Here is a 26,701-nt window from a genome sequence, read left to right on the forward strand (position 1 = left end):
AGATCCAGGTGCTGGTTTAAAAACTGCACTGTTTTTAAGGTGAATTTAGACGGGCCGAGTTAAAGCCTATTGTGTGGAATGAAGCGTTCCTTCCCGATAGTTGACTACTCATTAAGTGGAGGTGAAGTGCTGCATTTACAGTACATGCAGCGATCTCCTCCGCAGTATGAAGAAGGATCGCTATTGCAGCTGTATTGTTTCTAGGCAGCAGAGTGCGTTCATTTCGGATAATCTGCCCGATTTATCTCCCTGTTTAAATCGATCTTTACAGATTACGCCTTAGCAGATCTTGATCGTTACAGTGATTAAGTAAGAAAAGTCTGCACGATATGTGAAAAGGTTCTTGGTGCAGTTTAACAATTTTTACGAAAGACTAATTGGAAAAATGTTTGAGACTAAAATAAGTACTATGCAATCCTTTAAAAATGCCTTCTAAAGTGTCCATAGCCTTTAAACCTGAATAAGGACCCAATCTGTGTCCAAAGCGCAAAGGGTATTTTAAATGACCTGTAGTAGATTTAGAAAGTGGAGCTCAACCGAGTTATCATTTTGCAGACAATTATTTCTCAGTGAAACACATTTTTACACAGTTTCTAATCCTTTTAAAAGCTCAAGGCTTTGCGGCTTTCCAATCCCTGTGAAACAGTTGACCCCTTATTGATAGTACTACTACTAGCATTAAAAAAGTAAAGATCTGACCCATCAAAACAATAAATGGTGGAACTTTAACCAAAAAGCATATTGATATGCTCTTCATCAACTCCACAATTCACTTGTTCAGGTTGTCCCAGTCAGGAAACAATTGACATGAACTGAAATATAGCTTGGGTGCTAAGTGAGATAATGCAATCTCATGTTCTTTGGTAAAAATGTCAACTGCTCTCTCCTCTCAAATGGACTTCTCATACATGCGGACAGAGAGAATGAGCACATCGTAGCTATTAGCCATTAATTAATGACCTCTTGCAATGCTTTCTTTCCATTCAGTCAGAGCAATATGGTGAAGGGCCTATTGTTTTCCACCTGATATACTCGATCTCTTCATAGTTATTATTCCACGGCTGATTATTATTTTTTGTCTAATAATGCTGAATAAGTATACAAGTCAGGAAGTAAAAAACCTTGAAAATATCAATAGCAGTTGTGTGAGGCCTTGTTCACAGGCATTGACTAACGCGTTCATACGCACTTACATCAGCGGCCCGAGGAAGTGCATTTTTGAATGAAACGGCAGACGCCGCTATGCATGGAAAATTCGCTGTCCGTCCCTGTTAATTCTGCTGGTTATTGTTACTCGCATCCCGGACCAATAAAGGATCATTTTATGAATTACTGCTGGGTAAGTGCCGCCTCATTATCCTTTTCTACTATTGGAATTCAAACCGTCATCTTATCCCGCAAAAATGATACCCTAAGACAATCGCCCAAAATATAAAATAAAAAAAATATGGCTCTCAGACTATGGAGACACTAAAACATGATATTTTGGGGTTTCAAAAATGATATTGTTGTATAAAACTTAAATAAATAAAAAAAAGTATACATATTAGGTATCGCTACATCCGTAAGAACCTGCTGTATAAAAATATCACATGACCTAACCCCTAAGATGAACACCGTAAAGAAATAAAAAATTTAAGTGTGTCAAAAAAGCCATTTTTTATCACCTTAAAATCACAAAAAGTGTAATACCAAGTGGTCAAAAAGTCATATGCACCCTAAAATAGTACCAATCAAACCGTCATCTTATGCTGAAAAAAAAATGAGCCCCTACATTGGACAGTCGCCCAAAGAAAAACAAAAAAAATCTATGGCTTTCAGAATATGAAGACACAAAACAACTTTAAAAAAAATGCTTTATTATGTAAAACTGAAACAAACAACAAATATTTGATATTGTCGCATCCGTAACAACCTGCTCTATAAAAATACCATATTAAAAACAGTGCCAAAACAGCTATTTTTTGTTACCTTGCCTCACAAAAGTGTAATATAGAGCAACCAAAAATCATATGTACCCTAAAATAGTACCAACAAAACTGCCACCTTATCCCATAGTTTCCAAAATGGGGTCTTTTTGGGAGTTTCTACTCTAGGGGTGCATCTGGGGGTCTTCAAATGTGAATTGCAACTTAAAATTATCCCAGTGAAATCTGCCTTCCAAAAACCATATGGCGTTCCTTTCCTTCATCGCCCATACAGTAGTTTATGACCATATATGGGGTGTTTCTGGAAACTACAGAATCAAGGCAATAAATATTTTTGGGCCGCTAACCCTTGCTTTGTTACTGGAAAAAATGGATTAAAATGGAAAATCTGCCAAAAAAGTAAAATTCTGAAATGTCATCAAAATTTTCATTTAATTCTTGTAAAACCAGTTTTGAATGTCTTGAATGGTGTAGTTTCTAAAATGGGGCCATTTATGGGTGGTTTCTATTGTGTAAGCCTCGCAAAGTGACTTCAGATTTGCTTCTAAACTTCTAAGGCCTCTTTCACACGGGAGAGTTTTCCACGCTGGTGCAATGCGCGAGTTGAACGCATTGCACCCGCATTGAATCCGGAGCCATTTAATTCTATGGGGCTGTGCACATGAGCGGTGATTTTCACGCCTCACTTGTGCATTGAAAATCGCAGCATGCTCTATATTGTGTGTTTTTCACGCAACGCAGGCCCCATAGAAGTGAATGGGGCTGTGTGAAGCTCGCAAGCATCCGTGAGCAAGTGTGGATGCGGTGCGATTTTCACGCATGATTGCTAGGAGATGATCGGGATGGAGACCCGATCATTATTATTTTAAAAATTATTAAACTTAAGTCATCCACTTGAGCGCAGCTTTTCTTCTTTCTTCTTCTTTGATGACCTGGGAGGAAAAGGACCTTTGGTGATGTCACTGCGCTCATCACATGATCCATCACCATGGTGATGGACCATGTGATAGATCATGTGATGAGCACAGTGATGTAATCAAAAGTCCTTTTGCCAGATCCTGAAGAAAGAAGAAAGAAGTGGAGATCCGCTACGCGACCAAGTGGATGGGGTGAGTTAAATGTATTATTTTTAACCCCTCAATGGAAATTTTACTAAGCATTCTGTATTAAGAATGCTATTATTTTCCCTTATAACCATGTTATAAGGGAAAATAATAATCTACAGAACACCTAACCCAAACCCGAACTTCTGTGAAGAAGTCTGAGTTCTGGTCTGGGTACCAAACATGCCGTATCGCGCATTTTCCCGTGACCCAACCGCTTCCTATCCGGCCCTCACACGCGACACCCATGTGAAACGTCTCAAGAAAAGAAAATGGAATTTACAAAATGATCCACTATCACTATCTGTTTTAAAAGCAGAAAAATAGAAATTTTTAAAATTACGATTTTGGTTTTTTCAAATTTGGTATTTTTTTATGTATTTATGGTACTACTTTATATTGCATACAATGTGGTAGGAGGCTTGAAATTCCAAATTGGTGGAATATGGAAAATAAAAATTAAATTCAGCCATAGTTTTTATGGGTTTTGTTTTTACAGCATTTCTTATGCAGTCAAACGGACTTCAGTATGATTACTATACTAAATTTTTATAGTTTTCTTGGGCCTTAATACTTAAAAAAATAATAAACACATGGTTTATTTGCATTGCTTTATTCTGACCCCCATAACTTTATTTTAAATTATTTATATCTATAGAGTTCTCATTTTTTGTGGGGTGATCTGAAGTTTTTATTGATGCCATTTTGGAGTGTATGACTTTTTGATCACTCGTTATTGAAGCAGCCAATATATATGGTGAAACCGCCATTTAGAATTTTTTTTCCCCCATTACGCTGTCCACCCTACGGAATAAATATGTTTTAATTGTAATAACTTGGGCATTTTGGGATGTGGCAAAGCTAATGATCTTCATTTCTTATTACTTTTAATATGGGGAAGGGGGTAGTTTAACTTTTTATATATTTTTTATAATTTAAAAAGTTTTTTGTACTTATAGTCCTCCTAGGGGACTTTAAAGGGAACCTGTCACCGGGAATTTGTGTATAGAGCTGAGGACATGGGTTGCTAGATGGCCGCTAGCACATCCGTAATACCCAGTCCCCATAGCTCTGTGTGCTGTTATTGTGTAAAAAAAAACCTGATTTGATACATATGCAAATTAACCAGAAATGAGTCAGAGCTTGAAAATATGACTCTTCTCTGGTCGCACAAGTAAGATATGACTCATGTTAATTTGCATAAAAGGCGGAAAATGCAAAAATGCATAATACTTATTGAATTCATCTGCAAATGAAATTAAAAGTGCAATTTATATGTTTAGGGTAACACAATCAACATTTAGAAACGCTCAGTGAGGGTAGCATAGTAGAGGTGACAGGTTACCTTTAACAGGTGGTTATTTTGAAGTCCTTACATAGCCAGCAATTATTTAACATTGCAGCCTATGGGAAATTCCATGCATTTCTATCAAGCCCTGCCAAGGACTGATAGGATCTTCACTTTGACCAGCCTTGGAGCCTTCAGAAGGCCTGAGGCTGTCATAGCAACTGAACGCTTCCTTGATCTTGACAAGAGAGAGCCGTTCAGTCCCCAGGAGTGTAGCACTCCTTGGAAAAGACCCCTCAGGTGCCATGATCAGTACTGCTGTTTAATGTCTTCCATTACTGCTGCTGCTTCTGAGGGTGTGCTACGGAGAGTTAGGGAGAAACTCGGGTATCTGAGAATCACATTTAGAAATTGCAAAGGGGAACACTGCCAAGTGCCAGATACAAGTCATATAATGGCCAGAAATAGTGGTATTCCTCTCATGTAGACACACGTTGCAGCTTATTTTGAAAGAATGACCTGGTACAACTGGGACACTTGGTCATCAATAATTAAGTCCTGAAAGACCCCTTTAAAAGGGGTTGTCCCACAAAAAATATTCTACAGAACTTGGATCTGAATAATTTTGTAATTGCATGTAATTAAAAATTTTGCATAGCCACGGAGTTATTCAATGAAATGTATCTGTATAGCGCTACCTGCTGTTTTCTTTCTTATTTGTCCAGCTCACTGAGATGGCCGCTACACATGCTCAGTTTCATCCTTCAACTGCCTCGTGAGTTGTGAGAGAGAGCGCCAGCAGAATGGACACACATAGATGCAGCAGAAAAGACACCCCCCTCGAGCTGTCAGCTTGATATAAATCTCGCAGAGCAATAAATGGGTAGATCTCTGTATCCATGTGAGGTACAGGGCTGGTTCTAGCTTTGCCAGGAAAAGATTGTCATGTATTATATGATCACTGCTTTTCATTTCTTTTTATATAAGTCATGGGATAACCCCTTTAACTTGTAAGCGTTGAAGTTGATTATATATATATATATATATATATATATACACACAGTACAGACCAAAAGTTTGGACACACCTTCTCATTCAAAGAGTTTTCTTTATTTTCATGTCTATGAAAATTGTAGATTCACACTGAAGGCATCAAAACTATGAATTAACACATGTGGAATTATATACATAACAAAAAAGTGTGAAACAACTGAAAATATGTCATATTCTAGGTTCTTCAAAGTAGCCACCTTTTGCTTTGATTACTGCTTTGCACACTCTTGGCATTCTCTTGATGAGCTTCAAGAGGTAGTCACCTGAAATGGTTTTCACTTCACAGGTGTGCCCTGTCAGGTTTAATAAGTGGGATTTCTTGCCTTATAAATGGGGTTGGGACCATCAGTTGCGTTGTGGAGAAGTCAGGTGGATACACAGCTGATAGTCCTACTGAATAGACTGTTAGAATTTGTATTATGGCAAGAAAAAAACAGCTAAGTAAAGAAAAATGAGTGGCCATCATTACTTTAAGAAATTAAGGTCAGTCAGTCTGAAAAATTGGGAAAACTTTGAAAGTGTCCCCAAGTGCAGTCACAAAAACCATCAAGCGCTACAAAGAAACTGGCTCACATGCCCCAGGAAAGGAAGACCAAGAGTCACCTCTGCTGCGGAGGATACGTTCATCCGAGTCACCAGCCTCAGAAATCGCAGGTTAACAACAGCTCAGATTAGAGACCAGGAGACTGTGTGAATCCGGCCTTCATGGTAGAATATCTGCTAGGAAACCACTGCTAAGGACAGACAACAAGCAGAAGAGACTTGTTTGGGCTAAAGAACACAAGGAATGGACATTAGACCAATGGAAATCTGTGCTTTGGTCTGATGAGTCCAAATTTGAGATCTTTGGTTCCAACCACCGTGTCTTTGTGCGATGCAGAAAAGGTGAACGGATGGACTCTACATGCCTGGTTCCCACCGTGAAGCATGGAGGAGGAGGTGTGATGGTGTGGGGGTGCTTTGCTGGTGACACTGTTGGGGAATTATTCAAAATTGAAGGCATACTGAACCAGCATGGCTACCACAGCATCTTGCAGCGGCATGCTATTCCATCCGGTTTGCGTTTAGTTGGACCATCATTTGTTTTTCAACAGGACAATGACCCCAAACACACCTCCAGGCTGTGTAAGGGCTATTTGACCATGAAGGAGAGTGATGGGGTGCTGCGCCAGATGACCTGGCCTCCACAGTCACCGGACCTGAACCCAATCGAGATGGTTTGGGGTGAGCTGGACCGCAGAGTGAAGGCAAAAGGGCCAACAAGTGCTAAGCATCTCTGGGAACTCCTTCAAGACTGTTGGAAGACCATTTCAGGTGACTACCTCTTGAAGCTCATCCAGAGAATGCCAAGAGTGTGCAAAGCAGTAATCAAAGCAAAAGGTGGCTACTTTGAAGAACCTAGAATATGACATATTTTCAGTTGTTTCACAGTTTTTTGTTATGTATATAATTCCACATGTGTTAATTCATAGTTTTGATGCCTTCAGTGTGAATCTACAATTTTCATAGACATGAAAATAAAGAAAACTCTTTGAATGAGAAGGTGTGTCCAAACTTTTGGTCTGTACTGTATGTATATAAATATATATATATATCTTACAGCACACAAAAAAGATTTCTTGCTTTCTTTTGCAGGTTGTAGAACTGACATCTTTCAAAGCATCAGGTTAGTAGTATAGGTGAAATATTGTAAACCATTAAAGGGCATATGTCAGCAGTTTTATACCTATGACACTGGCTGACCTGTTACATGTGCACTTGGCAGCTGACGGCATCTGTGTTGGTCCTCAGAACAGCAATACAGAATAATGCTGTGACGTGGCAGGGGAGAGGCGTCTCCCTTCTCCGTTCCTCTGATATGTTGCAGGCACTAGGCCTGAAGCCTAGCTGAGGCCAGCGCAGACGGCGCGATAATGTCATCATCGCGATTCCGCCTGAGCCGGGCAGCATACAGCGTGGGACACAGGCCGGAAGAGGCCTGCATCACATAGCTGCCAGAAGCATGGAAGTAAATCTGCTGACAGATGCCCTTTAAGGCTTATTTTAATGATCCTTTCTTTATTTGGCCACTTTTTTACTGTGATTTTCGTAAGCGCTGCAAGACTGTGATGAATACCGCACCTGGCAGCCCTGCCTGATATTTCTGGTTTCATCACTGGTTACCAAGACATGATGATACACTCTCCCTGGAAGTACGAAAGGTCAGCTTGGCACCGTTTACACAGACACCTCCTGTCCACGCAGGCACAGGGAGACACAGGGAGGGAGAGAGGGTGGTCTACACTATCTGCGGCGAGACTCCACACTCGCTCACAACCCTGACAAGCTGAGAGAGCCTTTTCACTGCCCCAGTGAAACAGCACCCTGTCAGCTCAGTAGACTGCCACCAGTTGCTCGTTAGATATAAGCCCGGTCCGCCAGTGGGATTATATCGGGCAGGAACCACCCCAGGTAGCTATGACTATGCTGAAATACGGACGTGGGGATTCATGATCAAGAACAGCGCAAGATTAAATTATTTTTTTGATTGCCTTAAGGGTGCGCTAGACATAACTCTATATACAGTACAGACCAAAAGTTTGGACACACCTTCTCATTCAAAGAGTTTTCTTTATTTTCATAACTATGAAAATTGTAGATTCACACTGAAGGCATCAAAACTATGAATTAACACGTGGAATTATATACTTATCAAAAAAGTATGAAACAACTGAAAATATGTCATATTCTAGGTTCTTCAAAGTAGCCACCTTTTGCTTTAATTACTGCTTTGCACACCCTTGGCATTCTCTTGATGAGCTTCAAGAGGTAGTCACCTGAAATGGTCTTCCAACAGTCTTGAAGGAGTTCCCAGAGATGCTTAGCACTTGTTGGCCCTTTTGCCTTTACTCTGCGGTCCAGCTCACTCCAAACCATCTTGATTGGGTTCAGGTCCGGTGAATGTGGAGGCCAGGTCATCTGGCGCAGCACCCCATCACTCTCCTTCATGGTCAAATAGCCCTTACACAGCCTGGAGGTGTGTTTGGGGTCATTGTCCTGTTGAAAAATAAATGATGGTCCAACTAAACGCAAACCGGATGGAATAGCATGCCGCTGCAAGATGCTGTGGTAGCCATGCTGGTTCAGTATGCCTTCAATTTTGAATAAATCCCCAACAGTGTCACCAGCAAAGCACCCCCAAACCATCACACCTCCTCCATGCTTCACGGTGGGAACCAGGCATGTAGAGTCCATCCGTTCACTTTTTCTGCGTTGCACAAAGACACGGTGGTTGGAACCAAAGATCTCAAATTTGGACTCATCAGACCAAGGCACAGATTTCCACTGGTCTAATGTCCATTCCTTGTGGTCTTTAGCCCAAACAAGTCTCTTCTGCTTGTTGCCTGTCCTTAGCAGTGGTTTCCTAGCAGATATTCTACCATGAAGGCCTGATTCACACAGTCTCCTCTTAACAGTTGTTCTAGAGATGTGTCAGCTGCTAGAACTCTGTGTGGCATTGACCTGGTCTCTAATCTGAGCTGTTGTTAACCTGTGATTTCTGAGGCTGGTGGCCCGGATGAACTTATCCTCCGCAGCAGAGGTGACTCTTGGTCTTCCTTTCCTGGGGCGGTCCGCATGTGAGCCAGTTTCTTTGTAGCGCTTGATGGTTTTTGTGACTGCACTTGGGGACACTTTCAAAGTTTTCCCAATTTTTCGGACTGACTGACCTTCATTTCTTAAAGTAATGATGGCCACTCATTTTTCTTTACTTAGCTGCTTTTTTCTTGCAATAATACAAATTCTAACAGTCTATTCAGTAGGACTATCAGCTGTGTATCCACCTGACTTCTCCACAAGGCAACTGATGGTCCCAACCCCATTTATAAGGCAAGAAATCCCACTTATTAAACCTGACAGGGCACACCTGTGAAGTGAAAACCATTTCAGGTGACTACCTCTTGAAGCTCATCAAGAGAATGCCAAGAGTGTGCAAAGCAGTAATCAAAGCAAAAGGTGGCTACATTGAAGAACCTAGAATATGACATATTTCCAGTTGTTTCACACTTTTTTGTTATGTATGTAATTCCACATGTGTTAATTCATAGTTTTGATGCCTTCAGTGTGAATCTACAATTTTCATAGACATGGAAATAAAGAAAACTCTTTGAATGAGAAGGTGTGTCCAAACTTTTGGTCTGTACTGTACATACAGAAGATATACAATGGTTGGATGTGCAAATGCAGATGACGTGGTACAAACTAGGTTAAGCAGAGCAAAAGTCAGTTACCAGGTGGATGAGTAGTCCTTTGTGTTATGATGAGTTCTTGGTTGCTGTAATCCTTAGCTGTAGTCACATGGGGGCAGTGATGTCAGCAGATCCAGGTTTCACCAAACACATTGCTCGATGTGGCCCCCTTCAAAGATAAGACACTGGCCTCTGTCCTGCATGGGCCTTTCCACCTATAGTCGGCCACTCCCCTCTCTCCCCCTGGGAAGATCTAATTTTTATTTTGTTCAATGAGGCAGCTTAGAATCCAAAAACCCATCATGGATCATAGCTCCTCACCGGAAGATCACAGGGGGAGGGTTCTGATAGCAATGTGGAGACCAAACACGGCACTGGGCACTGTCATTAGGTTCCTACTGGGAGATCTCTGTATCTCCCCTTTCTGGCACCCGACCCGAAAAACAATGACCGGGGGCACCTCAGCCTTGGTCCCAGGATCGCAGATATGTAACCGATTTATTTCTGGGATGGACAGTTGCTGACTGAGTGGGGTGTGAACTGTAAACATGTGGTTTGTTTTGAAGTCTGCTTCCTCTGCTAGCTGACAGCAAATGGCTGGAATTAGATCATAACTCCACATTCCTCACAAAGACTTTGTTGTGATTGTGTCTAATTTCACAAATCAAAATAAATCATGCAACAAAATTCCAGCTAAAAATACCCTTATACTCCAGCCAGTGATTTAAAAACATAACATGGCTTCATTTGCGTGTTTGCATCTGATCATAGATGATATTGCAGAGAAACAAATAAATAAAGCTTACCTGCTGGCAATTTTTTTTTTCCGTATGAATGCACCCTTAGACTGCTTTTTCACCCCAATTGCAGAATCAAGGTGTTATAGTATGATTTTTCTATAAAACAATGTAGACACCCCAAAAGCAGTATTATTAGACCACTTTTTCACCCAATTAGAGATTCAAGGCGTTATAGAATTTATCTATAACACAATGTGGACACCCCAATAGCAGTAGTATTAGACAGCTTTTTAACCCCAATTAAAGAATCAAGGTGTAAGGCCTCTTGCACACAAACGTTTTTTCCCCTGTTTACGTTCCTTTTTTTGCGTTCCGTATACGGAACCACTCATTTCAATGGATCCGCAAAAAAACAGAAGGTTATGCCTTCCGTTTCCGTTTTTCCGTTCCGTTTAAAGATAGAACATGTCCTATTATTGTCCACATAACGGACATGGATAGTACTATTCTATTAGGGGCAAGCTGTTCCGTACAAAACGGAATGCACACGGACGTCATCCATATTTTTTGCGGATCCGTTTTTTGCGGACCGCAAAATACTGAAAAAGCCATACGGTTGTGTGCAAGAGGCCTAATAGAATTGCTTATCTATTAATCAAGGGGGACACTGTTCATTTAATCCTCGCACTCTCACTATGGTCTCCCTATTGTCACCACCAGACATCTGAGAAGCTCTGACAGACGTCCTTCAGAACCTCCTCCTTGAGGTTCCTTTTGTTTTGCTTTCATTTTCTCATCTCGTTAGCCTCTCTCAGCTGTCATGTAGGTGCACTGATTGCATCCCTTTAAATCCCTTCCCATACTGCATCACTTTGCGGTTTATACAACTTCCTGGAGTGTGTGCATGCTGATGCTACTACTGAGTCTTCTACAGATAAGTTTTGTTCATTCATTTGTGTTTTCCTGTTTGCTGGATCCCAGGTGACCCTGACTCCCTCCGTATCAAGTGTAGGGAGCCGGTGGTCGTGTCCCCTCACTATTATAGGGTGTTCAGGTGTTATACAGTCAAGGTACGAGGATATGCAATCATCTACCATTGAGATTTTTGCATAGGCTGAGCAGTTAGGGAGAGAGCCAGGTCTGTTGCAGGGCTCTCCCTTTTGTTCCTTAGTTTTTGGATCCAGTCAGTCGGATCTTCATTTTGTGTCTTCTAGTTTTCTGTACACCTTCCGTGACACCTATACTGTGTAAAAAGTCTCCCTGCGCTGTCCCTGAACTCTTCCTATCCAAGCCAAGCTGCTGATTGGATGTCTGCATGGCATTATGGGTGATCTCGCGTTCCCAGACTTCTCACTTTGTAACACGTGTAGCTAATTGATTTGTTACCACGAAGTGGCAGGAAATTTAGCTTTGCTGCGAATCAAATTTTTCCAAAACTTCAGGTCGATTCCACTTTGTCAACTTTGATTCGCTCAACACTAATTAAAGTGATTGGGTGCTTGTGCTGTCCGTGGAGAATACGTACAGCACACGTACGTGAAACTCATGTGAATGAGACTTTACACTGTGGTTCCTTTTTTAATGAAGAAATAAAATGACATGATTGTAATGTGTAAACCTTATAGATGTGTGCATTTGCAACTTTAACATTTATATGTCATTTTAATTATACATCTACATCTCTTTGTATTACTCTGGTTAAACTGAATTGGTTTCATACTATTATGGTACAAAAAGCATAATGACTTCATGCAAATCCCAGAAATATCACTGTAAAAGGATAATTTAAAGGCTGATTCAGAAAAATTAAAGCTTCTCTTTTTTTTTCTTTTTTTTTTTATAAATCCTTTTAAAAGCTGAAATTACTTTCCCTTTCAAGTACTGAGGTTGCAACAAAAGAAGCACAAGATCTTACAAACCAAACAGCATTTTTCTGCAACTCCTGAAATTATTTTATGTGCAAACTGATATCTGAATAGATGACGCCTAAATGAATGTCAATTGTATTATTGTATCAGAAAATTTTTGAGTATACACTAAAAAAAAAAAAAAAAAAAAAAAAAGGGGGTGCCAAAAGTTGCTGACCCCTGCAGTAGCTGATGGAGAATCCCTCTCCCATTTCAATATTGTCAAAAATACTTAGATCCTCCCTGATGATTTTTAATTCTTGATTCTCACATTGTTGCTACTAATTAAACCCAACCAATGGCCTTTTCTATATGGAATTGTTGGCATATTCTCCCCATGTTTGGGTTGATTACTGTACCTCCCATTTTGCAAAGGGTTCACCTCCCATTTTGCAAAAACATACTAGTAGAGCAGTAAGATTATGAGATCCATTGGTGGTGGCAACTGATACAGTTCTGTATGTTACAGTATGCCGGCACTGTATAACGACCCAAAGTATACAAGATGATAGATGTGAATACATGAAAACAGTGTGAATAAACTGCTCAGTCCACTGCCCATTAGATGGAACTGTGTATTTCTAACACAGACTACCAGCACTGGAGCTATTTCAGAACAGCTGGTTGTTGGGGGGATGAGGAGTATCAAGACCCTGCTGATCAGATTTGCATGACCTATCCTGAGGACAGGCCATCAATAGTAAAATACTGTAGACTTTTTTAAGGAATATACATAAACACTGTGATAGTTCACTACTTAGGAGGAGAAAATTGGGGACTGTATATACCGTCTACAGTATATAGTGGCGTCACATCGGCAGCACGTAGCTTATTAAGCAAGCCACATGTGCTTAGCTGGCTTGGTGAGTATATAAGGCGTGCGATAGGCTGTCTGCACACATATCCGCAAATTGCTGTCATCGGTAAAAGGGTTGATTTATCAGAGTTGCAAAAAGGGATGATTATTGGCTTTTGGGCCAAGGGTGGTGGTATTTATGAAACTGTACAGTTTGTGAAGTGTATCATGAGTAGACTAATGGCACCATTGTGAATAATCGACATGGAAACTGCAGAGCACAACATGCTATTGATGAGAGAGGGGAACATTGGCTACAAAGGACCACGAGGGCAGACTGACACTACAGTCGAGAAGCTGACAATCAAAATGAGTCAGGGGGCTACCAGCAGTGTGTCTAAAACAACAGTATGGGGCTCTGAAGCAAATTGATGCGAACTGCACCTCTGATAATGAAGTTGCAGTGGCAGATAAGGATTCAAGCAGTATCAGAAGTGAACCTCCATTGATTGGCAAAGGGTTGCCTTCTCAGTTGAGTCATGTTTTCTGCTTCATCAAACAGATGGACGTTGGTATGTCTTGCACAACTTTTAAGACTCCTTCAATTTGTTCCTCAGGGGTAGAGGTATCCCCCACGTTGAGTTCTTTCCACCATTATGTATCTGAAGGATGCTTTTGTGGATTTAGCTTCTGAGCAGATTGTTCAGTGGTAGTTGCAGGTACGCTGATCACATCTTGGAAAGTGACTTGTAGCAGATAAGCCACAGAGCAGTGCTTGTTCAAAGTTATACTATGATCACTTAAATTCAGAAGACGAATCGGCACTTTACCTTGAGATACAGTCACTAGGCTTCTTGCAGCTCAGACTAAAGGATGGTCTTCTAGCGTGATGGGTTCTACCAGGGCCTGGTAGTCTTGGCCTTGTATCCCAAGAGCAGCTCGGCACCAAAGGGTTTTTTCGGTATTTGGTTTAAGGATTGCTTGTTGGTTACCTCAGATGTGGGCATAGCAAATCTTTCCTTTCTCATTGGCAAATTTCTGTTGCGCACTTAACACACGGATAGTCTGTTGTATCGCCTTTTTGGACGCAGGTGCGGCGGTAGGCATAGATTTGTGCAAAGCTTCAAGCATTTCAGCATAACAGTTCCTAAGGGCGTTCATCCCTAGGACTACCAGAAGGTTGTTATCTTCCCTGACCTGCACAATAGAGTTGAGCGAACACCTGGATGTTCGGGTTCGAGAAGTTCGGCCGAACATCCCGGAAATGTTCGGGTTCGGGATCCGAACCCGATCCGAACTTCGTCCCGAACCCGAACCCCATTGAAGTCAATGGGGACCCGAACTTTTCGGCACTAAAAAGGCTGTAAAACAGCCCAGGAAAGAGCTAGAGGGCTGCAAAAGGCAGCAACATGTAGGTAAATCCCCTGCAAACAAATGTGGATAGGGAAATGAATTAAAATAAAAATTAAATAAATAAAAATTAACCAAAATCAATTGGAGAGAGGTTCCATAGCAGAGAATCTGGCTTTCCGTCACCCACCACTGGAACAGTCCATTCTCAGATATTTAGGCCCCGGCACCCAGGCAGAGGAGAGAGGTCCCGTAACAGAGAATCTGTCTTCATGTCAGCAGAGAATTAGTCTGCATGTCATAGCAGAGAATGAGGCTTCACGTCAGCCACCACTGCAACAATCCATTGGCATATATTTAGGCCCAGCACACACACAGGCAGAGGAGAGAGGTCCCGTAACAGAGAATCTGGCTTCATGTCAGCAGAGAATCAGTCTGCATGTCATAGCAGAGAATGAGGCTTCACGTCAGCCACCACTGCAACAGTCCATTGGCATATATTTAGGCCCAGCACACACACAGGCAGAGGAGAGAGGTCCAGTAACAGAGAATCTGGCTTCATGTCAGCAGAGAATCAGTCTGCATGTCATAGCAGAGAATGAGGCTTCACGTCACCCACCACTGCAACAGTCCATTGGCATATATTTAGGCCTAGCACACAGGCAGAGCAGAGAGGTCCCGTAACAGACAATCTGGCTTCATGTCAGCAGAGAATCAGTCTGCATGTCATAGCAGAGAATGAGGCTTCACGTCACCCACCACTGCAACAGTCCATTGGCATATATTTAGGCCTAGCACACAGGCAGAGCAGAGAGGTCCCGTAACAGACAATCTGGCTTCATGACAGCAGAGAATTAGTCTGCATGTCATAGCAGAGAATGAGGCTTCACGTCAGCCACCACTGCAACAGTCCATTGGCATATATTTAGGCCTAGCACACAGGCAGAGCAGAGAGGTCCCGTAACAGACAATCTGGCTTCATGACAGCAGAGAATCAGTCTGCATGTCATAGCAGAGAATGAGGCTTCACGTCACCCACCACTGCAACAGTCCATTGGCATATATTTAGGCCTAGCACACAGGCAGAGCAGAGAGGTCCCGTAACAGACAATCTGGCTTCATGACAGCAGAGAATCAGTCTGCATGTCATAGCAGAGAATGAGGCTTCACGTCAGCCACCACTGCAACAGTCCATTGGCATATATTTAGGCCTAGCACACAGGCAGAGCAGAGAGGTCCCGTAACAGACAATCTGGCTTCATGACAGCAGAGAATCAGTCTGCATGTCATAGCAGAGAATGAGGCTTCACGTCACCCACCACTGCAACAGTCCATTGGCATATATTTAGGCCTAGCACACAGGCAGAGCAGAGAGGTCCCGTAACAGACGATCTGGCTTCATGTCAGCAGAGAATCAGTCTGCATGTCATAGCAGAGAATGAGGCTTCACGTCACCCACCACTGCAACAGTCCATTTTCATAAATTTAGGCCCAGCACCCAGGCAGAGGAGAGAGGTCCCGTAACAGAGGATCTGGCTTCATGTCACCAGAGAATCAGTCTGCATGTCATAGCAGAGAATGAGGCTTCACGTCACCCACCACTGCAACAGTCCATTTTCATAAATTTAGGCCCAGCACCCAGGCAGAGGAGAGAGGTCCCGTAACAGAGGATCTGGCTTCATGTCACCAGAGAATCAGTCTGCATGTCATAGCAGAGAATCAGGCTTCACGTCAGCCACCACTGCAACAATCCATTGGCATATATTTAGGCCTAGCACACAGGCAGAGGAGAGAGGTCCCGTAACAGACAATCTGGCTTCATGTCAGCAGAGAATCAGTCTGCATGTCATAGCAGAGAATGAGGCTTCACGTCACCCACCACTGCAACAGTCCATTTTCATAAATTTAGGCCCAGCACCCAGGCAGAGGAGAGAGGTCCCGTAACAGAGGATCTGGCTTCATGTCACCAGAGAATCAGTCTGCATGTCATAGCAGAGAATAAGGCTTCACGTCAGCCACCACTGCAACAATCCATTGGCATATATTTAGGCCTAGCACACAGGCAGAGGAGAGAGGTCCCGTAACAGACAATCTGGCTTCATGTCAGCAGAGAATCAGTCTGCATGTCATAGCAGAGAATGAGGCTTCACGTCACCCACCACTGCAACAGTCCATTTTCATAAATTTAGGCCCAGCACCCAGGCAGAGGAGAGAGGTCCCGTAACAGAGGATCTGGCTTCATGTCACCAGAGAATCAGTCTGCATGTCATAGCAGAGAATCAGGCTTCACGTCAGCCACCACTGCAACAATCCATTGGCATATATTTAGGCCTAGCACACAGGCAGAGGAGAGAGGTCCCGTAACAGACAGATCTGGCTTCATGTCAGCAGAGAATCAGTCTGCATGTCATAGCAGAGAATGAGGCTTCACATCACCCACCACTGCAACAGTCCATTTTCATAAATTTAGGCCCAGCACCCAGGCAGAGGAGAGGTTCATTCAACTTTGGGTAGCCTTGCAATATAATGGTAAAATGAAAATAAAAATAGGATTGAATGAGGAAGTGCCCTGGAGTCCAATAATATATGGTTATGGGGAGGTAGTTAATGTCTAATCTGGACAAGGGACGGACAGGTCCTGTGGGATCCATGCCTGGTTCATTTTTATGAACGTCAGCTTGTCCACATTGGCTGTAGACAGGCGGCTGCGTTTGTCTGTAATGACGCCCCCTGCCGTGCTGAATACACGTTCAGACAAAACGCTGGCTGCCGGGCAGGCCAGCACCTCCAAGGCATAAAAGGCTAGCTCTGGCCACGTGGACAATTTAGAGACCCAGAAGTTGAATGGGGCCGAACCATCAGTCAGTACGTGGAGGGGTGTGCACACGTACTGTTCCACCATGTTAGTGAAATGTTGCCTCCTGCTAACACGTTGCGTATCAGGTGGTGGTCCAGTTAGCTGTGGCGTGTTGACAAAAGTTTTCCACATCTCTGCCATGCTAACCCTGCCCTCAGAGGAGCTGGCCGTGACACAGCTGCCTTGGCGACCTCTTGCTCCTCCTCTGCCTTGGCCTTGGGCTTCCACTTGTTCCCCTGTGACATTTGGGAATGCTCTCAGTAGCGCGTCTACCAACGTGCGCTTGTACTCGCGCATCTTCCTATCACGCTCCAGTGCAGGAAGTAAGGTGGGCACATTGTCTTTGTAGCGTGGATCCAGCAGGGTGGCAACCCAGTAGTCCGCACAGGTTAAAATGTGGGCAACTCTGCTGTCGTTGCGCAGGCACTGCAGCATGTAGTCGCTCATGTGTGCCAGGCTGCCCAGGGGTAAGGACAAGCTGTCCTCTGTGGGAGGCGTATCGTCATCGTCCTGCCTTTCCCCCCAGCCACGCACCAGTGATGGACCCGAGCTGCGTTGGGTGCCACCCCGCTGTGACCATGCTTCATCCTCATCCTCCTCCACCTCCTCCTCATCCTCGTCCTCCTCGTCCTCCAGTAGTGGGCCCTGGCTGGCCACATTTGTACCTGGCCTCTGCTGTTGCAAAAAACCTCCCTCTGAGTCATTTCGAAGAGACTGGCCTGAAAGTGCTAAAAATGACCCCTCTTCCTCCTCCTCCTCCTCCTCCTGGGCCACCTCCTCTTCCATCATCGCCCTAAGTGTTTTCTCAAGGAGACATAGAAGTGGTATTGTAACGCTGATAACGGTGTCATCGCCACTGGCCATGTTGGTGGAGTACTCAAAACAGCGCAACAGGGCACACAGGTCTCGCATGGAGGCCCAGTCATTGGTGGTGAAGTGGTGCTGTTCTGTAGTGCGACTGACCCGTGCGTGCTGCAGCTGAAACTCCACTATGGCCTGCTGCTGCTCGCACAGTCTGTCCAGCATGTGCAAGGTGGAGTTCCACCTGGTGGGCACGTCGCATATGAGGCGGTGAGCGGGAAGGCCGAAGTTACGCTGTAGCGCAGACAGGCGAGCAGCAGCAGGATGTGAACGCCGGAAGCGCGAACAGACGGCCCGCACTTTATGCAGCAGCTCTGACATGTCGGGGTAGTTGTGAATGAACTTCTGCACCACCAAATTCAGCACATGCGCCAAGCAAGGGATGTGCGTCAAATTGGCTAGTCCCAGAGCTGCAACGAGATTTCGCCCATTATCACACACCACCAGGCCGGGCTTGAGGCTCACCGGCAGCAACCACTCGTCGGTCTGTTGTTCAATACCCCGCCACAACTCCTGTGCAGTGTGGGGCCTGTCCCCCAAACATATGAGTTTCAGAATGGCCTGCTGACGTTTACCCCGGGCTGTGCTGAAGTTGGTGGTGAAGGTGTGTGGCTGACTGGATGAGCAGGTGGAAGAAGAGGAGGAGGAAGCCGAGAAGGAGGAGGTGGCAACAGGAGGCAAAGAATGTTGCCCTGCGATCCTTGGCGGCGGAAGGACGTGCGCCAAACAGCTCTCCGCCTGGGGCCCAGCTGCCACTACATTTACCCAGTGTGCAGTTAGGGAGATATAGCGTCCCTGGCCGTGCTTACTGGTCCACGTATCTGTGGTTAGGTGGACCTTGCTACAGATGGCGTTGCGCAGTGCACACTTGATTTTATCGGATACTTGGTTGTGCAGGGAAGGCACGGCTCTCTTGGAGAAGTAGTGCCGGCTGGGAACAACATACTGTGGGACAGCAAGCGACATGAGCTGTTTGAAGCTGTCTGTGTCCACCAGCCTAAATGACAGCATTTCATAGGCCAGTAGTTTAGAAATGCTGGCATTCAGGGCCAGGGATCGAGGGTGGCTAGGTGGGAATTTACGCTTTCTATCAAATGTTTGTGAGATGGAGAGCTGAACGCTGGCGTGTGACATGGTTGAGACGCTTGGTGACGGAGGTGGTGGTGGTGGTGTTGGTGGTACATCCCCTGTTTGCTGGGCGGCAGGTGCCAACGTTCCTCCAGAGGCGGAGGAAGAGGCCGAGGCGGCAGCAGCAGAATAGGCCGAGGCGGCAGCAGCAGAAGAGGTAGCAGGGGGAGCCTGAGTGACTTCCTTGGTTTTAAGGTGTTTACTCCACTGCAGTTCATGCTTTGCATGCAGGTGCCTGGTCATGCAGGTTGTGCTCAGGTTCAGAACGTTAATGCCTCGCTTCAGGCTCTGATGGCACAGCGTGCAAACCACTCGGGTCTTGTCGTCAGCACATTGTTTGAAGAAGTGCCATGCCAGGGAACTCCTTGAAGCTGCCTTTGGGGTGCTCGGTCCCAGATGGCGGCGGTCAGTAGCAGGCGGAGTCTCTTGGCGGCGGGTGTTCTGCTTTTGCCCACTGCTCCCTCTTTTGCTACGCTGTTGGCTCGGTCTCACCACTGCCTCTTCCTCCGAACTGTGAAAGTCAGTGGCACGACCTTCATTCCATGTGGGGTCTAGGACCTCATCGTCCCCTGCATCGTCTTCCACCCAGTCTTGATCCCTGACCTCCTGTTCAGTCTGCACACTGCAGAAAGACGCAGCAGTTGGCACCTGTGTTTCGTCATCATCAGAGACATGCTGAGGTGGTATTCCCATGTCCTCATCATCAGGAAACATAAGTGGTTGTGCGTCAGTGCATTCTATGTCTTTCACCGCTGGGGAAGGGCTAGGTGGATGCCCTTGGGAAACCCTGCCAGCGGAGTCTTCAAACAGCATAAGAGACTGCTGCATAACTTGAGGCTGAGACAGTTTCCCTGGTATGCATGGGGGTGATGTGACAGACTGATGGGGTTGGTTTTCAGGCGCCATCTGTGCGCTTTCTGCAGAAGACTGGGTGGGAGATAATGTGAACGTGCTGGATCCACTGTCGGCCACCCAATTGACTAATGCCTGTACCTGCTCAGGCCTTACCATCCTTAGAACGGCATTGGGCCCCACCATATATCGCTGTAAATTCTGGCGGCTACTGGGACCTGAGGTAGTTGGTACACTAGGACGTGTGGATGTGGCAGAACGGCCACGTCCTCTCCCAGCACCAGAGGGTCCACTAACACCACCACGACCATGTCCACGTCCGCGTCCCTTACTAGATGTTTTTCTCATTGTTATGGTTCACCACAACAACAAATATATTATTTGGCACAATGTATTGTATTCAAATTCAGCGGGATATAAATTTGAGGCCTAGTATTTAGGCGCTGGGTGACCGGTATGGATTTAGTGACAGAATTAGACTTGGAAATACACAGTAGCGGGTGTGTGTGAAGTTATTCTGAATGACCCAATGTGCACCTTGAATATTATATACCCTTTTAGGGATAGATTTCAAATAGCTCTGATATAGCAGAAACCACTAAATTATGAAATTGTTAAATTGGGAATTGTATTTAAACCCAGAACAAAAAATGTGCTTTGACGGACACTAAATAACTTTCCCAGCCACAACAGGACAGCGTTAACGAGAGATTTAGCAGGATATAAATTTGAGGCCTAGTATTTAGGCGCTGGGTGACAGGTATGGGTTTAGTGACAGAATTAGACTTAGAAATACACAGTAGCGGGTGTGTGTGAAGTTATTCTGAATGACCCAATGTGCACCTTGAATATTATATACCCTTTTAGGGATAGATTTCAAATAGCTCTGATATAGCAGAAACCACTAAATTATGAAATTGCTAAATTGGGAATTGTATTTCAACCCAGAACAAGAAATGTGCTTGAACGGACACTAAATAACTCGCCCAGCTACAGCACTAAGGACAGATTTAGCGGGATATAAATTTGAGGCCTAGTATTTAGGCGCTGGGTGACAGGTATGGGTTTAGTGACAGAATTAGATTTGGAAATGCACAGTAGCAGGTGTGTGAAGTTATTCTGAATGACCCTATGTGCACCTTGAATATTATATACCCTTTTAGGGATAGATTTCAAATAGCTCTGATATAGCAGAAACCACTAAATTATGAAATTGCTAAATTGGGAATTGTATTTCAACCCAGAACAAGAAATGTGCTTGAACGGACACTAAATAACTCGCCCAGCTACAGCACTAAGGACAGATTTAGCGGGATATAAATTTGAGGCCTAGTATTTAGGCGCTGGGTGACAGGTATGGGTTTAGTGCCAGAATTAGACTTGGAAATACACAGTAGCGGGTGTGTGTGAAGTTATTCTGAATGACCCAATGTGCACCTTGAATATTATATACCCTTTTAGGGATAGATTTCAAATAGCTCTGATATAGCAGAAACCCCTAAATTATGAAATTGCTAAATTGGGAATTGTATTTCAACCCAGAACAAGAAATGTGCTTGAACGGACACTAAATAACTCGCCCAGCTACAGCACTAGGGACAGATTTAGCGGGATATAAATTTGAGGCCTAGTATTTAGGCGCTGGGTGACAGGTATTGGTTTAGTGCCAGAATTAGACTTGGAAATACACAGTAGCGGGTGTGTGTGAAGTTATTCTGAATGACCCAATGTGCACCTTGAATATTATATACCCTTTTAGGGATAGATTTCAAATAGCTCTGATATAGCAGAAACCACTAAATTATGAAATTGCTAAATTGGGAATTGTATTTCAACCCAGAACAAGAAATGTGCTTGAACGGACACTAAATAACTCGCCCAGCTACAGCACTAGGGACAGATTTAGCGGGATATAAATTTGAGGCCTAGTATTTAGGCGCTGGGTGACAGGTATGGGTTTAGTGCCAGAATTAGACTTGGAAATACACAGTAGCGGGTGTGTGTGAAGTTATTCTGAATGACCCAATGTGCACCTTGAATATTATATACCCTTTTAGGGATAGATTTCAAATAGCTCTGATATAGCAGAAACCACTAAATTATGAAATTGCTAAATTGGGAATTGTATTTCAACCCAGAACAAGAAATGTGCTTGAACGGACACTAAATAACTCGCCCAGCTACAGCACTAGGGACAGATTTAGCTGGATATAAATTTGAGGCCTAGTATTTAGGCGCTGGGTGACAGGTATGGGTTTAGTGCCAGAATTAGACTTGGAAATACACAGTAGCGGGTGTGTGTGAAGTTATTCTGAATGACCCAATGTGCACCTTGAATATTATATACCCTTTTAGGGATAGATTTCAAATAGCTCTGATATAGCAGAAACCACTAAATTATGAAATTGCTAAATTGGGAATTGTATTTCAACCCAGAACAAGAAATGTGCTTGAACGGACACTAAATAACTCGCCCAGCTACAGCACTAGGGACAGATTTAGCGGGATATAAATTTGAGGCCTAGTATTTAGGCGCTGGGTGACAGGTATGGGTTTAGTGCCAGAATTAGACTTGGAAATACACAGTAGCGGGTGTGTGTGAAGTTATTCTGAATGACCCAATGTGCACCTTGAATATTATATACCCTTTTAGGGATAGATTTCAAATAGCTCTGATATAGCAGAAACCACTAAATTATGAAATTGCTAAATTGGGAATTGTATTTCAACCCAGAACAAGAAATGTGCTTGAACGGACACTAAATAACTCGCCCAGCTACAGCACTAGGGACAGATTTAGCTGGATATAAATTTGAGGCCTAGTATTTAGGCGCTGGGTGACAGGTATGGGTTTAGTGCCAGAATTAGACTTGGAAATACACAGTAGCGGGTGTGTGTGAAGTTATTCTGAATGACCCAATGTGCACCTTGAATATTATATACCCTTTTAGGGATAGATTTCAAATAGCTCTGATATAGCAGAAACCACTAAATTATGAAATTGCTAAATTGGGAATTGTATTTCAACCCAGAACAAGAAATGTGCTTGAACGGACACTAAATAACTCGCCCAGCTACAGCACTAGGGACAGATTTAGCTGGATATAAATTTGAGGCCTAGTATTTAGGCGCTGGGTGACAGGTATGGGTTTAGTGCCAGAATTAGACTTGGAAATACACAGTAGCGGGTGTGTGTGAAGTTATTCTGAATGACCCAATGTGCACCTTGAATATTATATACCCTTTTAGGGATAGATTTCAAATAGCTCTGATATAGCAGAAACCACTAAATTATGAAATTGCTAAATTGGGAATTGTATTTCAACCCAGAACAAGAAATGTGCTTGAATGGACACTAAATAACTCGCCCAGCTACAGCACTAAGGACAGATTTAGCGGGATATAAATTTGAGGCCTAGTATTTAGGCGCTGGGTGACCGGTATGGATTTAGTGACAGAATTAGACTGGGATATGGCCAAAAAATAAACAGACTATTGCTGGTTAAATGCACTTGGTGTGACAGCTTCACCCTGATGTAGGCTTTAGCCAAAAAACAACCACACCATTGAGGGTTAAATGCACTTGGTGACAGGCGCAGCTTGCCCCTGATTTTGTATATGGCCAAAAAATGAACAGACTATTGCTGGTTAAATGCACTTGGTGTGACAGCTTCACCCTGATGTAGGCTTTAGCCAAAAAACAACCACACCATTGAGGGTTAAATGCACTTGGTCGCAGCTTGTGCTGGCGCACCACAAGACACAAAATGGCCGCCGATCACCCCAGAAAAATGTGACTGACAAACGGTCTGGGCAGCCTAAAAACAGTGAGCAATTGAGGATCAGCAGCTCAATGATCCACAGCTGCAGATCGATCAGTTAATCAAGTCCTTTGGAGGAGTTAATCTGCCTAATCTCGCCCTACTGTCGCAGCCGCAACCTCTCCCTACGCTAATCAGAGCAGAGTGACGGGCGGCGCTATGTGACTCCAGCTTAAATAGAGGCTGGGTCACATGGTGCTCTGGCCAATCACAGCCATGCCAATAGTAGGCATGGCTGTGATGGCCTCTTGGGGCAAGTAGTATGACGCTTGTTGATTGGCTGCTTTGCAGCCTTTCAAAAAGCGCCAAGAAAGCGTCACAAAAGCGCGAAGAAAGCGACGAACACCGAACCCGAACCCGGACTTTTACGAAAATGTCCGGGTTCGGGTCCGTGTCACGGACACCCCAAAATTCGGTACGAACCCGAACTATACAGTTCGAGTTCGCTCATCCCTACTGCACAACAATGATACCTTGCTGGGGTTATGCAGTTCCTCCAACTAGGAGAATTGGCTCCCAGTAACCATGCACTGGCATGGGTTTGCCATTGCTGGCTATAAGACTCAGCCAGGATTCTGGTGGTTGTGTTAACTGGTTCTTATCCCAGTATTTTTCAAATGCTGACTCTTGAATAGTTGTGACTTGAGACCCGGTATCCAAAAGCAACAAAGGGAACCCCATTTATTTGGGGAAGCACTTCTGGATGGGATCCTACATATCTGGCCATCCAGCGGGGATCTTCTGGACCTACTGGTTCACCTCCCAAGGAGCGGTCCTTGACCTCGAGGGCTTTTAACTGCCAGCACATCTTTTCTGTGTGGCCTGGCTTGTGACAGTACATGCAAGCCGTCCACCAGAATTTCTGCGATATGTCTCTTTATAATCCAGAGGGAAAAGTTTCATTGGTAACAGTGTCTCATCCTCCAGCACCAAGGGTTTTCCCCATTGTTCTAGTTTTTTGCATACTTTCTCCTGACTTTTGGTCAGAAAGTTGACTTGCTCTGTCAAGGCGGCAACTGCATCAGGAACCAAGGCTGGAGTTGCTTGACTGACCATAGAATAACATTTTGGAGATGCAACTGGCTTATCCATAGACATTTCGGCAGGCCTAGTAGGCTCTGATGGTGTATTTGTCCCCATAATACTGATGTCTAACTCCGAAGTCTAGGAAAGTGTAACTTGGATGCTGAGCCGCTAACACCCTTAACTGACTTTTTAAGGCTTCTGTACTAACACCTTTGATGAATTGCTCCTTAAGCGTCTTATCTCCATTTTCCGCTTCATAGGGGTCTACCTGAACCACAGCTCTGAGGGCCTCCTGTAATGACAATGCAAAGTCTCTGAGTGACTCACCAGATTGCTGTTTCTTGCTAAAGAACCTCATCTTGACCTCCAACACAATCTTGGGTTCAAAGGTGGTGTAGAGCCATTCAAATATCTGCTCCAGCGTTTTCCTCTCTGAGCTTGGCCAAGACTTAACTTCCCTGAGGGCAGCTCCTTCCAATTGCGCAAGCAGAATTTCCATTTGTTGCTCTACTGTCACAGGGTACAACCTGAGAATAGCAAGAATCTTCTCTTTAAAAAGTCTCTTAAAGTGTGAGCTTCCCCAGAGTATCGTGGGAACCAGGGTGCCCCAAAGTAGTAAGGCATCATTAGAGGCATCATGCTTGGTTCTGCAGCGGCTGGTGCTGCGTTAGGGCCGGCTGTGGCTACTACAGGGGACCTGTTGAGGTCAGGCTGCACATTATCTTCCTGCACCAACATAGTAACGGCAGATGCTTTATAAAACGCATATTACACACAGATTTACGCACTTGTTAGCTTGCGTTGCAATGGGTCACCTTTTTTTTTGCGAGTGAATGGCCCTTTAAGAATCGCGGTGCCACCAAATAAGGTACTTAGTAGGGCAGCTTGTGTATAAGAACAGTCACGGCAGGAGTCTCTCTAACACAGTTATATACAAATTCTGTGGAGGATGGCTGGTATTCGCCTTCCTTTTCCTCCCGTTTGCTTACACGCCAAGTCTCGCGTCTTTTTCAGGCGTGCATACGCACATCGCGATCCCCTCTTGCATGCGGCTCCTCCCTCGAGTGTGTCTGACAGACAGAAGAGGCGGTGCGATGTTTTGCATGCAAGGCCGGCCTTCCCGGATCACTACAATGAAGGTATAATTGGCCGTCCAAGTTATTTTGCATATATATTTTGCACTAAATTTTCCCTCAAAGCAGGGAATTTTGAAGAGTGATGGCGCAATAGTAATTTAGATAAGAAGGCGTCCGGCGGCCATTTTAGGTTCAAGATCAAAGTCAATTCGGTCACAGCAAGCAGTTTTAGTGACACAAAAATCTGCGATTTTCAGAGTTTTAACAGTGCGATTTTAAAGTAGTCAATTGGCACAGTAAATTCATGCAGCTTTTAAATAGTTTATACAGTTCTTTAGTCCAATAAAACAAACAATTCACATAAGGCACAGAAGATATTGATCCTGTTCGAGAGACCAATTTTATATGCAACGTGCCAGTCCACAGGGGTAGAACACATGAGATTCACGGTGGGCCGAAGTGTACAAACAGTTCATCGGTTACTCACGGTTTAGCAGATGCCTCCCTGGGCCAGCACTGCAGTGAAGGGGAGAACAGCACTGGATTCTCTGGGGCACACTCTATTACAGGGGACACCGGCGGCTGTCGGAGGGGGCTGGGGGAGGCAGTGATGTTATTTACATGGGAATAAATGTTGAGGGGGTGATGTTTACATGGGATTGCATGTTGGAGGTGGCTGGGTAGGGAGT

General features: G+C 44.2%; 1 protein-coding gene across 1 annotated transcript in view; it reads left to right on the top strand.

Annotated features, from left to right (window-relative positions):
* The window catches only part of ADGRD2 (adhesion G protein-coupled receptor D2), a 381,627-nt gene that overhangs the window by 305,872 nt on the left and 49,054 nt on the right, over positions 1 to 26,701 (top strand). Inside the window, exon 24 of the mRNA XM_044268542.1 lies at positions 7,008 to 7,038. Coding sequence (XP_044124477.1) covers positions 7,008 to 7,038 — 31 coding nt within the window. The remainder of the gene's footprint in view (positions 1 to 7,007; positions 7,039 to 26,701) is intronic.

The sequence above is a fragment of the Bufo gargarizans genome, chromosome 9 (assembly GCF_014858855.1).
Source record: "Bufo gargarizans isolate SCDJY-AF-19 chromosome 9, ASM1485885v1, whole genome shotgun sequence".
NCBI lineage: Eukaryota > Metazoa > Chordata > Amphibia > Anura > Bufonidae > Bufo > Bufo gargarizans.